At 34.4% G+C, this 16,357-nt stretch overlaps 1 protein-coding gene across 1 annotated transcript in view; it reads right to left on the bottom strand.

The window, feature by feature from the left end:
- The window catches only part of NAMPT (nicotinamide phosphoribosyltransferase), a 31,046-nt gene that overhangs the window by 13,257 nt on the left and 1,432 nt on the right, over positions 1 to 16,357 (bottom strand). The window contains exons 2-6 of the mRNA XM_081146409.1: positions 11,588 to 11,744; positions 9,656 to 9,759; positions 7,668 to 7,796; positions 2,516 to 2,674; positions 1,827 to 1,963 (exon numbers count right to left, since the gene is read on the bottom strand). Of these exons, the coding sequence (XP_081002535.1) occupies positions 1,827 to 1,963; positions 2,516 to 2,674; positions 7,668 to 7,796; positions 9,656 to 9,759; positions 11,588 to 11,744 (686 nt within the window). The remainder of the gene's footprint in view (positions 1 to 1,826; positions 1,964 to 2,515; positions 2,675 to 7,667; positions 7,797 to 9,655; positions 9,760 to 11,587; positions 11,745 to 16,357) is intronic.

The raw sequence follows: 16,357 nt of genomic DNA, 5'->3' as shown, positions 1-16,357 counted from the left end.
AAAAGTAAAATGGATTTTCACCATTTTATCATGAAGGCCCTAAAGAAGATACTATCTTTATTCTCAGATTTATGGTACCATACTCATGTTATTACTTTAAAACACAACCATTAGTCAAGAGTCTAATAATACATGGATACTACATTAAGTTTTAAAAAATGTACATACATCGAAGTCCTAAATAAAAATACTGTAACCCTAAAACCATTATCTGTTGATAAATTTTCCCAGTTTTACCAGTCTTAAATATGGTATTCAGTAAGGTCCTACTAATACAGCAAGCCGCATGTTAGCTGAATCTACTCTCTACTGAGCCCCAATTCCAATCATCAAGTTCTAGCAATTTTATCTCCTAAGCCATTGCTCATGTTCATTTGCTTCTTTCCATTCATTTACACACTTGATTTTTAACCTTGTCATCTCTCAAAACTACTGCAATAGCTTTCCAATAAAGCCTCCCACCTTCTCGTTTCTCTTTTCCAATTCAGAAGATATCCTGCTATCTAAATAATGTTCCTAAAATATTTCTCTGACATTGCTTCTTTGCTCAAAAACTTCAATGCCCACTCCCATTAGAAGTGAAATTAGAATAACCTAGCATAAATTTGAGGGCGCTCAATAACCTGTCTTCCCAGTTTACTCTATGTTCCCTACAGTCTCCATGTTTTACCCAATTCCCTAAACACATCGTCTCCTCTTTCATTCCTGTTCTTTCAGGACACTGCCTGACACATGATAGGCATGCAGTAAATATTCACTTAGAGAATGAATGATTCCCATGGCTGCCATTAAATTTTACCATTCCTTCAAAAAGTCAAGAGTTCACATACCATCTCTATAAAACCTTTCTTGATCCTGCCAGTGGAATACAATCCTTCCTTTCCTTCCCTTGCACCACTAGAACACTTTAATTGTACCCCTTTAAAAGTACTTAATCGAGAGAGCACAACGTTGCTAGTATACTATTTTACCCTGAAGACAGTCAGTATTTTATGTTTATATCCCTTGTAGCACTCAGCAGATTGCCTTGAATAAAAGCTTAGCTTTTGCATCATATAAAACAAGTGCTGAATAAATATAAACTTTTTTTTTTTAAAGCTCAGCTTTATTCTACACTCATACTGGTTTAGGCACCCTGCAATATTCAAGTATAAGTAGGACTTAATAAACCCCCTCAAACAGTAAATAAATTTTATGAACCAGAAATAAGGTTTGGCATATGTTTTAAAAACAAGTTAACTCTAGGATCAGAGCAGCTGCTGCCTCAATTATAACTGCCTTCTATCTAGTTCAACTTGAAATGGTTTAGTAAGATCAGATAAGGAAGCATAAGAAGAATCTGAACTCTCTTCCTTTCATCCAAAGAGCTTACTCACTCATCTACGATTGAGGGTACTGGGTCCAGATGACAATTTCCAAAACAAACATAAAGGAGGTCATGTAGAAGAGCAGGGAGAGGGAAAAAAGTGATCAAGTTTTATAATGAGTGCTTCCGGATGTAATTTAACACATAAAATCTATCTGCATATGGCAACAGAGCAGGTAAAAAGTCTTTAAAAGAACAACAACTATATGGCAATATACTAGTTGAAAAAAAGTTGTTAAATTGTTTCTATTAGGATGGTTAAAAGTTTCCTCCATCCCTGATACTAGCGTTTATACAAAGTATAAGTAATGAATTTATATTGCTTAAGTTCATGATGATTTACTGGAGTATATGGCTCTGTATTTAAGCAAAACATCACTAAATTACAAATACAAGAGAGAAAAAACAGTAATTATAGAAAACAAATGTTTAGATAACAAGAGAATGAAAACAAGTTTACCTGTGTTCTGCTGCTGGAACAGAATAGCCTGGAACAGGATCTTTCGTTCCATAGTATTTTTTAATTAAAGCAATTCCTGCTACTGTATCCGTTCCTTTGAAGTTAACCAAATGAGCAGATGCTCCTATACCAGCAGTCTGGAAAATAAACCATAAACCAAAATCCAAAAAAGAAAAAGACCCATACTTGAGGTATAGAGCACAGCTCCCAAAGAATTATTGTCTTCCATTATTCTTAGAGAGGTATTTAACTATTATCAGAAATAATAGCTCTTATGACAAAGATCCAGTTTTTCTTAAGTATTTAAGGATTCAACTCTTACCTCCTTAGAGAACTATTTAATAGGGCCCACTCCTATCTCCCATCACTCTCTTTTCCCTTACTCTGCCTAATGCTTCTCTGCAGCATTATCTGGCATCTTCTATATTTATTATGTCAGTCTATCTATCAGTCCACCCACCCATCCATTTAATATATAAAGGATAAAAATATTTGTTGAAGGCTATATTCCAAGTACTTTGAACAGAGGCTAACACGCAGTAAGTATTTAATCTGTTGATAAATCTCTGAAATTTCAAAATGTGGCCTATGTGGAACCAACACTGATCCCCTAACTTCTCAGAAAGTTTAAACTGGTAATCTATGGACAATATACACTTTATTCAATGAGGTTCATTTCAGTTTCTTACCTCTTGGGAAGAGACTCCTCTGTAGCCAAAATCATGCAACTTGTATTCCAGACCATCTAAGTTACCAGATGTTTCTAACAAATATTTGGCCAATATTTTCTTCTGCTCTCTAGAATTTGTGGCCACAGTGATTGGATACCAGGACTGAACAAGAATAGTCTGTAGTAATAAAATTAACCACAAGTATTAATACATAAAATATTGGGTTCTTTCTGAAGAAAATCCTAACTTTCTCTGGAGGTATGGTCTGGACTGCCATACTTCTGGAAATACCATTTAGACATTTCAACTGTATAACAGGATGCCAACACGAGCATTCCAAATACAGTGCATAGCTTAGCTCTCAAATCAGCAACATGAGAGAAAGCACACTGGGCCCGTAACAACTGAGAAAGTCACATTTCTATCCAATGCTCCAAGGAAGCAAATAATAGTAAGGCTATCTGTGATGAAGGACCAACTTTTAAAAAGATTTTCAATCTGTCATGAAGCAATTGTTTTATAAAATACACACACACTTGGATGGTGGGGCAATTACCATAAAAGTTTCTAAATGCTTATCCTTGATTTCTGTATTTAATGTGAACCTGCATCAAATAGTTCATGGACCAGCACTGGTCCACAGACTACACCTTGAACAGTATGGGTCATTTACTCCTCTAGGTAGACTTGGACCTAATTTTTCCATGGATCTAATATGACTAGCACTAGAAATTCTTATTCACTGAGTTATGCTTTATGTCCTTGGCTTTTTTTTTTTAAAAGACATATCTTTATTGATTTCAGAGAGAGGAATGGAGAGGGAGAGAGAGACAGAAACATCAATGATGAGAGTCACTGATAGGCTGCCTCCTGCACCCCGACTGGAGATTGAGCCTGCAACCCGGGCATGTGCCCTGACAGGGAATCGAACTGCGATCTCCTGGATCCTAGGTTGATGCTCAACCACTGAGCCACGCCAGGCCGGGTTATGTCCTTGGCTTTTATCAAAAGTCATAAGAAAGCCACATGAAACATTTCTTGTTGTAATGTTTTACGTAAGTTGTAAAACTGTGAGGCCAATGTCTTTTATAACTTAGTACCTATTATATAAATTTCCAAATGAGGACATGGAAGAATTGCTAGGTTCCTAATTTCTGATAAGAACTGTACTTTGGTTTCTTATTTTTTCTTGGCTGCCAGGAAACTTCAAAGTAAGTCTGATGCTTAATCATAGCAACCATATTAATTATTATGGCTTGAGAATTCATTCCTGCTCCATAATAGGATCATAATTTTCCATTTTTATTTTATAAACCAGAGAGTCCATTATTAGAAGTAGCCTCAACTTTGTTTTAGAAAGACGTAAGATGACAACAATGTCTGAGCTCAATCAAAAAGCTATTTACTGTATGAATTAAATTTTAAAAACTAGCTTTTACTGATATCAGTTAAATGATCAACAAATAAAATAAGTAAAAACAAAAGATTATTTAACCTTGGACTTCCCAACTCTGTCACCTAAAAAGAAGAAGAAAACTGTAGAATTAGACTCCTACGACTGATTAATATGGTCCCAAATCTTTGTAGCTCCTCTTATCAAAAGATGGAATCTGTTTCTTCATCTCCTGATTCTGGGTTGTCCTTATGATTTGCTTTAACCAATGTGGCGGAAGACATTCTGTGACTTTCAAGGTACTATTTCAAGAGGTTTTACAGCTCTCGTTCTCCTAGATCCTTGAGACTACAATGTTGTGAAGGAGATGAAGTTATTGAGAGAGGCTCAACAGTCCCTGCTATCTCAGTGAGGCCCCTGACATGGGAATGAGGACATTTTAGACTGTCCTGTCCTAAGTAAACCCTCGAACAAACACAAAAGTCCAAGCAAGAGCGGCAGAGAACCATCTAGTCAACCACAGAATCATGAGAAATAATAATTACTTTATTTTGTGGTAGTTTGTAAATAATGTTAGAAAACTAAAGCAACTACTAACCTAAAACTGTATAACCAATTGCCTCTAATCTCTACCCACTGTTTCTGAAATTACTCTTTTGATTCCATCACCAGTGCCCATGATTACCCTACCTCTAATCTTCAGCTTCTCTGACTTACTCTTCATACCACTGGTTATCACTCCGAAACAAACATTTTATTTGGGTTTTGCCATTCCTTAAAATCCTTTAATGATGACCTATTTTCCATAAGGGAAAAACACCAATTCCTAGAGAAACTTGAAGCTTCCTATAATCTTGTCTTGTTTACCATCTAAAGGTTGATCTACTGTATCTCCCACTTTTATGCTGTAGCTATTGGCCATTCTAAGAATATTGTGCCATTTTCTCAGCTCTTCCTCTCCCTTATTGAAGCTTATTTATTTTTTCCATTTCAGATTCCCTAGATATAATTACCTATTTTTCTGCTACCAGTTTAGTATTCTTACTTATGTTAGCGGTTAGTTAAGAATGAACTGCTTCTCCCCCAAAGGTCCTTAAATAAGGCATATCTTACTCTAATTCCTGTGCCCACCGTTTTTTTGTACAGAGCTGGTACTCAATTTTCATTTGTTCATTTAATTCAATCAACTCACATTTTAATTTAACTAAGATTGATATTATCTAGGAGTATGAGAAAGACAAAACAATGTGAACAACTCTGAGTTATAAAGGTAGAAGACTGACCTTACCCCTAGAAAAATGCCAGGGAAGTAAGGAAATAACTATCACACAGTGACCCTTCACATCACCATTTCCTTTCCATAGTCCAACAAAATTGGCTTAAATTATACTCTTAATAAAATCAGTCCCCTTTAAAAAAGATCACTGTAGGTATAAGCAAGGGGAAAAAAAGGTATGTTAGTTTGGGTTAACCCAAGGTCTAATTAAGTAGGCCTTGTTGGAAACTTTTCCAAAACAGCAATTTGCCCACACAAATGAAGATTAAAATTTTTAGCTGAAAACTAAGACTAAAGTATAAACCTGCAAATTTAATTTAAGAAGGATGAAATCATGTCAAACATCTTCTCAGACATTTACACCATGGACTACTATGCAGCTGTAAAAGAGAAGGACCCCTTAATCTTTGAGACAGCATGGTGGGACCTACAGAGTATTATGCTAAGTGAAATAAGCCAGTCAGAGAATGACAAGTATCATATGATCTTACTCATATGTGGAATCTAATGAAGAAAATAAACCAATGAACAAAATAGATCCAGAGACACAGAAGCATGGATCAGACTGATGAATCCCAGAGGGAAGGCAGGGGTGGGTGGGGAGAGATTAACCTAAAAACTTATATGTATACATGCATAAGCCATGGATATAGACAACAGTGTGGTGAAGGCCTGGGGGGAGGGGTACTGGGGGGAGGGGATCAATGGAGAAAAAAGAGAACATTTGTAATACTTTCAACAATAAAGATAAATTTTAAAAAAAGATGATGATTTTCACAATTAGACTTATCTATTTAGGATCTTTTGGTATTAAAGGTAAAATGATAGACTAGATGATGTGATTAAGAACTCCTCTACTCTCACCAGGCTTGCATGGCTCAGCAGTTGAGAGTGACCTATGATCCAGGAGATCAAGGTTTGATTCCGGGTCAGGGCACATGGCTGGGTAGGAGGCTTGATCCCCAGCAGTGGTTGTGCTGGAGAGCAGCCAATCAATGACTCTTTCTCATCACTGATGTTTCTCTCTCTGTCTGTATCCCTCTCCCTTCCTCTCTCTGAAATCATTAAAAAAATATTTAAAAAAAGAGAACTCTACTCTTGTTTTTATAACATCCCCTCAAATTAAAATTTTTGCCAGTACAAGTACCATAACAATTATATAAAAACTAGTAATAAGATACATTTCCTTTGAGTTTAGTTCATTCAAAGTTTTAAGACATAGCAATAAACTACTAAAATCTGAACTTTAGTTAATTGTACATTTTTTCTGAGCCTATTATTAGTTGATGGCCCATTAAGAGTCTGATATAAAAGTTTTAAATTTCCTATCAACTTAGCAAAAATGAATTTCAGACATATTCTTGGATCTCTTACTTTTTCTAAATCTTCTCTAGTCTTTATAAATGAACCTCACATGTACTATTTTACAATATAACAACAAATTAGTTTAACCAATAAACTAATAATATAGTCAGTTCTAAGCACTCTCAAAAAGAAATGTGGTATTACTATAGTCACTTTCCAAATTATTTCCTCTTATAGATAAAATATAAATTAAGCTGGTATCGCTTCTTGGCCTTTTGGCTAAGATCAAGTGAAAATTAAGCTGTTGAGAAGCTAAGTAGATTATTAATGCCAAAACTATAAGCATGTGAAAACATATGATTGCTTAGGTATAGATGCAAGGAAAACAAACAAAAAGCTCTGTAATATAAACTCAGAGTCTATAATGTAGCCTCCTTTTAGGCTTAGAAACTAAACAAAATAATCAGTGAATCTTGAATGTAGTTAGATGAGAAATATCAGGAGGTAGAGCTTAGACACTTAACTAATCAGATAAGAATAAAAAAAGCACCCCTAGTCAGTTTTGCTCAGTGGTTAGACATCAGCCCAAGGACTGAAGGGTCCCAGGTTCGATTCCGACCCAGGGCACGTACCTCGGGTGAAGGCAATCCCCAGCTCCCGTTGGGGCACACGTGGGAGGCAACCAATCGATGTTTCTCTCACATCGATGTTTCTCTCTCTCTCTCCCTTCCACTCTCTCTGTAAATGGGAAAAATATCCTCGGGTGAAGATTTAAAAAAAAAATAATAAAAGTTATTAAAAATTTGAACAAAATTCCTTTAGTCTAACTGGAATAGAATATCCAAAAAAATGCCTTAAGTTACTAAAGATGTACCTGTGTTTTTCTAATTTTTCTCTATGATAAAATACATTTAGGATTGCAACAAATAAGATGGAAACCAACTGAGCTTCAACAGTAATAATTCTGAATAATTTGATTTAGATAAAATCTCAGAACATTAGATTCACTGAAAGGAACCTTAAAGATTATTTAGCCCAACTGTCATTTCATAGTGAGGAAATTGAGGACTGGAAAGGTTTATTCAATTGTAGGAGATAACATCTCTTTATTAGTGGCAATTTTAAAATTAGAATCCCAATTGAATGATTTTTACATCTTCAATTAATGCTAGATAAGAAATAAAAACAAAATTCACCTCAATCCAATTTGTAAGCCAATAACACTCTGGATCTGTGTTTTCCACTGTGAAGAGAACATTTCCTCTGGGAATGACAGAACCCTCAGGAACAGCTTTTATTTCTATTGGAAGATGCCCATCATATTTCTGGTAAAAGACAATAATGAATTTATTTCATTCAACTGATGATGTGCAGTTACCTATTTTTATAAAGTTATTTACATTTAATAGAAGCTAAACTTATTGTAGATATTATAATGTTAGAATATAGTCGGAATATCCTTATCCTCCTGAAATAAAATTCGCTAACAGCTTATGCACTGATATCAATTTTTAAATTTCATGTTGTCAAAGTACTTCTGCTACAAACATTTATCATTAAAAGATACAGGTAATTTCAAACTTATCAAAAAGAGGTTGTCTTCCCCCATTCTTTAAAAAAACAAAAACGAGTTTATTCCAATATATTCCAAAAGTATTCCAAGCATACTATCTTTCTTCCAAGTAGGTGATTTTCATAAAAGGGCTAAAGACTAAAGATAAAATAAGGGACTGCTATTAAAGAGCAAAATAAAATAAACAAAGCAGCAAAATCACACACACACACACACGAAAACAAGAAGAGAGATCCCTGCCAGTAGAAGAACCTTAAATAGGTTTTCTCTTTATTCTGGTGTAGATCTGAGAATATATTTGCTACATGGTATGTTACTAGATATTTAATTATGCCTCCCAACTTTTAAAGCAAAAAGCTGGGCTAACTTTTGGCTAGGAAGGCAAGTTGTTTCAGAAATCATAATAGTTCATTTACGTGATTTGGGACAAGGTATCTAGAATTTTTAAGAAAATAAGAAGCACTGAAGGCCTCATGATATAGCAAAGAATACTGCCTTAGAAGTTCTGGCTTGAACTCCAAAGCAGGTAGGAAACCTTGGGCAAGTCATTTAAGATTCTAGGTTTCAGACTCTGCTTGTAAAATGGGGTTAGATAAGATTATCTCTAGAGAACCTATGAATCCCTAAGATTTTCTCAACATAAAATCAAAAGATTTATCACCCTGGCCACTAGAAATTATATTAATAAGCATTGCACCTAACTTATTTATTAATATTACCCTCACAAAAAATCAAATGGGGTAAGTATAGGCGTTACCCAACAGATTTTACTTAAGATATGGAAAAACTACAATACAGAGTGCTTACCTGGCTTCTTCAAAGACCCATAGGTAACAAAAAGTAAAACTCAATTATTACCAGATAAGGCATGAAAGTTAAAGTATTTCTAATTATTTTGTGTTTAATAGTCTACGATGGAAAATATATTCGTTTTTAAGATGTAAATTAATTAACTAATACTTAACATGACAAAATGCCAACAGGTACCATTCCCAACCTATCTTTGTAATAAAAAAAAACCACCAAAGGGCGTTCAACTCCTGTAACTTAATTCCCATGTCTCCTGATGCCAAAGTTTAAGCAATGGTTCCAAACATGCTAGATATGAATATTACAGCACAAACAAAGAATAAAAGTCAACTTCATAGATCTAAACCAAACCATTCTAACTATTCAGTAAGGAAAAGTTCCTAGAATTACTGTGTAGTGATAGACACACAGCATCTATTTTCTTAGATAACCTAGTCAAGAAAATAGACCTAAATTTTGAAATTGCCAAAGAACCATGCCCTTTCTTAATTATGGTGTATTTTCAAAGAAAGGGTTAAACAACCTTTCTTAAAAAAAACACCTAGTTATTTACATGAAAATTCATTTATATTATAACAAATTAGACCTGCTATGGATTCTAGACATTGATGATTTACCACCAGAAAAAAAGTTTAAACGTTACCCTTAACTTTTCACAAGCATGTCTAAAATAGCCATCACACTTAGGTCACAGACAGAAGAGTTGTAATTATAGTCTAATCTATTCAAATTCCTTTGCAAAAAATTTTGACGTAAAAACAAAACCAAAATAGTAGACCAAAACATGAAACCAGTTTTTACCTCAAGAATATAGTTCCATCCCTTTTCATTAAAGACATCATCTTGGAAATGCTCTTTGTACACCTCTTTGGCTTCCTGGATCTTCTCTTTGGTCACTACTTTACCTAATAAGATAAATATCTCCTGTTTACATTTTGAAAGGCATTCTGTGAACTGTTGAGCTGTCACAGGATTAATGTCTCTAGATATTTCACCCATTCTATGGATTAAAAAACAAGAATTGAGAGGTCAAATAACTCATCCAGAGTCAACAGCAAATGAATTTACACTTTTAATCACTCAGTCTAAGCATATTATTTTCTTACTTGAAAAGAAAATGTGTAGAAAAAAATATAACATGGTTAGTATTTTTTTAAATGACAGTAATTAGCTTCTAAGAAGATGTCCTTTCTATCTGTATTAATTTCCATACCCTTCAAATTTGAGAGAATAAGCCTTTGATACAGATGATTTTCCAGATGAACCTTCTCACTTTATTCATAAAAGATATCTTCAGGGCTGATAATCCAATAATTTTCATAATTACTACATTTTTGTCCCCCAAATATACTTTTAATTTTATCTGTAAAATGAGGATAAAAATAGTAGAGTAGCTACTTTTAAGTGATTTTGAGGATTGAGTTATAATATACAAAACACTTAGAATAAAGCTGGCTTATAAAAGGTAATCAACATATTTTTGCTATAATCAATAACTAATATCTTAAGTGTTTAAGCTGTAGAATTAAAGTGTGACATCAGTCTTTGGTAACTTTCTCAATATAAGATCACTAGTAAACTCATTTAAAATATCTTTGGTAGTGTTGCTGTAAAGAAGTACTTTTTTTTTTTTGTTAATCCTCACTTGAGGATATTTTTTCCACTGATTGATTTTTAGGGAGAGTGGAAGAGAGGGAGAGAGAGAAAGAGAAACATCGATGTGAGAGAGACACATCAACTAGTTGTCTCCCGCACATGCCCTGACTGCTGGGCCAGGGATCGAACCTGTAACCCAGGCATGCGCCCTTGACCAGGAATCAAACCTTAGGTCCACGGGCTGACACTCCAACCTCTGAGCCACACTGGTCGAGGCAAAGAAGTACTTTTGATACCAAGTAGGTCTTCAGTAGTATAACATATCCAAACTGTCTAATGTTAAAATTGCCAAGATTATGGAAAAAGGTTATTAAATAAAATTCAATTTAACCTGTATTCAATTCTAAGATTATTTTTATCTGAAAAGGCTAGAAATGAGATTTTCCAAAATACATAAAACCTTTGGGAACTGTTTCGCCTCCTAGAAATAACATTACAAAACAAATTAGAAATGAACTTTCAAGTAAAAAGGCAAAAAAATTATTTTGGAAATTTTTCTGCTTTAATATGCATTTAAGGCTAAGCTCATAGTTAGAGGTAGTTTTGAAAAATAGGCCTTTAACATAAAACTGACTAGCATAAAAATATCTAATTATAACTGCTACCACAATCCAAAATGAGTTCCCAGGTCAATAACAAATCCTTTATTTTGAATTAATGACTAAAGTCTACTAACAAACCAGAATAGCCTCAGAAAATAAGTGACATGTTTTTAAAGATTTTTTTAACTTTATATTTATTGTTGACGCTATTACAGATGTCCCCATTCCCCCCTTTGCCCGTCCCCACCCAGCCCCCATTTAGTGGCTTTTCTAAACTTATTCCCAAACTTATTAGTTTCAGAAAATCTTCCTCATATTGAGAACGGCAGCACACAAACAAAATAAGATTTAATGTATTCAAATTAAGATTTTTTTAATTCCAAAAGAACTCCTAGAGAAGTCAAAGTAATTAAATAAATATCACAAATACACTATTCAAAAAGTTACTTCAGATAATAGAATATAACAATAGAGGAGAAAAATTATGAAGTTTTATGTAAAAGCAAAGTTTTAAATTTATAAGACAAAATAATACCTTTTAAGTACTTATTAAGAATGTACTGCAACCCATAAAATACTGTTTCCTCGTATTTCACCTTCCTTATTTTGGAGTTTTCTGTCTTCTTTCCACGGCATTCAAAGTAGGAATAAACTTTGCTTGTGTTGGGTGGGTACTGTTTATAGTGAGTAACCTATATAAAAGAGAAATAGAAATAGTTGAGTTAGAAAACATGAGAATAGACTATAAATCACAACAGAAAGGGCTTGAAATTATTTAACAACCAGAGAAACTACACTTATTACTTATTTGCAATTGATCAGCTCCTTTTCCCAGCTATAAAATACAAAAAATAAGAAACATTAAGATACTTTTAATAGTTCAATATTTTAAACTCGAAACTAAAGGATAGTATTAAATTTTATAAACAAGCAGACTGAACTTAAGGAAGTACAAGGTCTCTAAACTGCACAACTGGAAAAGTACAAAGACAGGTATCTTATTCGTTCTTGGAGAACAGTCTTCATTCAGGGGAAGAGAGATGCAACTGCCTGGGGGGTGGGAGACGCACATACTGGATAAAAAAGCAGAATTTGCTACTGTTACTATCTAAATGTGCTGTTTGAAAAGTCAGTAGTCATGACTTCCCAGGATTCTACCACTTCATCTGGAAAATGAGGTAGTGAGTATGATCTCTTTTAATCTTCATAGTGACACTGAAAACCTGAATGAAAGCAAAAGCAGCAGCAAAAAAAAATTTGTTTTGTAACCTTTCTTTTTGCTCAAATTACCTCTGAGTTGGTAAATAAATGACTATACAACGCAACGTTAAACCCTTGTAAGTTAAAAAATGTAAAGAGGCATTACTGCAAATTTCCATTAATTTGGGCTAAGAGTCACTGTTGAAAATTTACCTGTTTTTGTTTCAAGAAAAATGAGTGCTCATAATTTGAATTTTATTATATTTTAATGTGGTTAAAACATTTTACCAATAAAAAAATAACTGGAAGAATAATGTGTATTTATTTGCTCAGTTGAAAGAGTAGGAATAATGCCTTAATGGGGTTGTGAATAAGGGTAATGGAATAAATCTTTACAGACCAAGTTTCATGGATGATCACTGTGAACATTAACCATTTTTCCTGTTTAGCTCTGCTCTCAAGTTTAGGAAAAACATTTTCCTTGTTTGGCTGCACAATCTTAATCCCAGTAAAACTTGGTTTTAACCTAAAGAATCTTTGCAGCTTAGCACAAAAATTCTAAAACGAATAAACTCTATACAGAGAGCAAAAAACCCCACAATTTTTTAAAAAAATTTAGTTTCCTTTACAATAGAAGCAACTTACAACTCTTTAAAAACAGCACCCTCAGTTCCCCTGTGATGCCCTCCAGACCAGAACTTTTGTTTGCTGGGAGTTTTTTGATTGTTGCTTCAATTTAATCAGTTGTTATTAGCCTATTCAGATTTTCTGATTCTTCCTGATTTAGTTTTACATGATCTCACTCATATGTGGAATCTAATAAACAAAATAGACTGAGGAACAAGACAGATCCAGAGACATAGAAGCATGGAACAGACTGATGAATCTCAGTGTGGGGTGGGGGGGATGCAGAGTGGAGGGGAAAAAACGAGTGATATCTGTAATACTTTCAACAATAAAGATAAATTTAAAAAAAAATTAAAAAATAAAAACAACACGCTCATGTTGCTTAGAGGCAACCTTAGAGGTGAATCTTTATATTAATATGTGGTCTGACTGCCTAAGTCAGGCAACAGAACTTTCTGTACTGCTCAGGTACAATAGATTATCTATAAACTACAAGGTATAGGGAAACCTCATCAATACCTAGACATGTTTGCCAGTTTCTCTGAACCCAGGGACTGATACCACTGTAAGTCCAGAGCAATTAAATCTATTAAGCAATTCACTTAAATGCAAATACAACGTATCTATTATCTATCTATCTATCTATCTATCTATCTATCTATCTATCATCTATCTACCTATCCATCTATCTTATCTATCATCTATCTATCTACCTACCTACCTACCTACCTATCTATCATCTATCCATCTTCCCACCCACCCATCCATCCTATCTGGATACCTTAGTAATAAATGATTACTATTTCAACTACTTAAGAAACTGATTAGGAAAAGATATCACTACCTAAAAACATACCTAAGATGTATATAAAAATGAAAATGTCCAGTTTACAATTTAAATAACTTCAACTACTTTAATGGGAATAAGCAGGGCAGAAGAAAAGTAATTATGATGAAGTAAAATATGAATAAGGATTTGGATTGTATCACGCAAGTTTATAAAAGTCAGATTCATAGTTGTGACTCTCAGTAGTTAGGCTGACCTTCTTTACAGTTCAGATACTTAATGGTGCATCTTTATAAATTTACTCTTTCTGTATCATATTTAAAAGTATTAAAATGCAAATGAATTATTTTCATCTTCTGAGTAGATCAAGCAGTCAAAGTCTAAATGGAAATGCCCCTAGACCACGTCAATCCATCCTGGTCTAAAAGTTTAGTAACATTTTTTGATCTTACAAATACAGTTCTACTTCTGGACAATAATTAAATATGGTATAATTTTAAAGCTTTACTTTAGCTGTGTTCTTTAATTATGGTACTTAAAAGCTGTGCATAAATATTCAGAATGCTTCCTCTGAAAACAAGTATCAGTAAAAACACAAAATTGTGCTAAATTAGAAATAAAGTATAACTTCTAAACTCTCCTTTGGAGAAACTGAAGAGAACAGTTTTAGAATTTAGCTAAAGAATCTAAGTTGTCTAGTTAAACTCTCAGGCAATTAACCAGAAACATGATTTACTACTAATCACCTATTAACACCCAATACTTTCACAGAAGAATAAAAGAGTATGTTCAGATCTATTTATATTAGCATATAACACTGCTTTAAGGGAAAACATTTTATACAGAACTTCTTAGTAAATATTGTTATAAAATTACAGCCAATAGATGATTTATAGTAATTCTAGTTTTGCTAGGTTTCCTGTCCTCTTCATTTTACTTTCTGTTAAACTGGTCACTCTGAACCCCTTGAAACCTCCACCAGAAATTAAGATGATATAGCAGGAATTGAAATCAACAGATTATTTTATAAATAGTTCATTCACCCACAAATATACAGCGTGGGGCAAGGTAGGTTTACAGTTGTTCATATGGGAAATAATGCAATAATTAATATATAACAAAAGAATAAACTGTTTCCCATACTCACAACTATAAACCTACTTTTGCCCCACCCTATTAAGCTGTACCTACTATGTATCAGGCACTGTTTCAGATGATGAGGACAGAGAAATAAATAAAGTGGTTTCTATTTCATAGGGCTAATGAAGGCTGAAAAGTCAGAAAATAATAAAACAAAATAATGCCAGATCTAGATGGATGCTATGAAAAACTAAAAGAAAATGGTGGGCTAGAGGGGGCCTAGGAGACTACTTTAAACAGGAAGCCAGAAAGGCTTCTGGAGATGGTGACATGTGAGCAAGACTTAAATGACAAGGAAATAGGAAATAACTTGACTCAAGGAACAAAAAAGAATGAAGGTTAGAGTTGTTGGTGCTTAGAGAATGGGGAGGAGGAGGAGGTACATGGTACATGTCAGAGAGTGATGCAGAGACAAGAGCAGGTAAGGCTTACAGGCTACAAGGAGCTTGAATTTATGTCAAGTGCAACGGGAAGCCATTAGTATGTTTCAAGCTAGAGTGATTTACACTTTACAAGGCTCAGCCTGGCAGTGAGATGGAGAAAGGATTACAGGGTGACCAGAGAGGAAGCAGGAGTATCAGGTAGGCTACTGTCAAAAACTAGGTTAGGTGAGAGAATTGGCTCAGTATCTTTGGAAGTAAGGGGAATTAGGCCCGGCAGGCTGAGGTTGAGCAGTGACCCCTGAACCAGGAGATGGAGGTTTGATTCCCAGTCAGGGCACATGCCCGGCTTGCATCTGGATCCCCAGTGGGGGGCGTGCAGGAGGATGCCGATCAGTGACACACATCATTAATGTTTCTATCTCTCTTTCCCTCTCCCTTCCTCTCTCTGAAATCAATAAAAGTAAATTTAAAGGGGGGAGGGATTAGACTGATGGTAAGGAGGGGGAGGAATTAAGGATGTCTCCTAAATTTTTGGCTTAAGCAACTGAGTAAATAATGCTGCCATTTACTGAGATGGGGAAGGCCTTGGAAGGAATGGGTAGGAAAAGTGAGAACTTGGTTTTAAAAATGTTAAGAAATAGTAACACAAAGTTTCACAGTATTCAAAAATTAAAGTGAATTACAAAAAGGGAGCTCAAATCATATTTTTTTAAGCTCTGTTTTGACTTAGATCACTAGAGAAAATGGCTCCACAATAAATTCATTTACAGATGAAGAGAAAATAACAAATCTCTCACAATACCCTCAGCGAGCCTTTTTCCTAAAAATGTTTCCTAAACTGGTATGGCCTTCCTGCAGCTCAAAGAGCACTACCAGTACATAAATACGTGTGTGGTAAAAAAACAGGCACACAGGAAAATGTAGCTCTTTTAATAAAACATAATTTCAGTTATGTAATTGATTAACTTGATGAAAAGATAAGCTTCTAAAAATTGTAATCCCAAGCATGACATTTAAAGAGAAGTATGAGAAATATTTAAGTTGTATAAAAATACTTCTGTGAGAGCAAAGTCTAACTTCCTCCTGAGCTCTAGATTTTCCCTAAGGTTGATCTATTATCTTTCCAAGAGCTTCCCTGCCACAACGGATCACAAGACCAAAGGCAACT

The sequence above is a fragment of the Miniopterus schreibersii genome (assembly GCF_964146895.1).
Source record: "Miniopterus schreibersii genome assembly, chromosome: 9".
Lineage (NCBI taxonomy): Eukaryota > Metazoa > Chordata > Mammalia > Chiroptera > Miniopteridae > Miniopterus > Miniopterus schreibersii.
The sequence above is the reverse complement of the archived record's forward strand: the minus strand, read 5'-3'. Positions and strand labels throughout refer to the sequence as shown.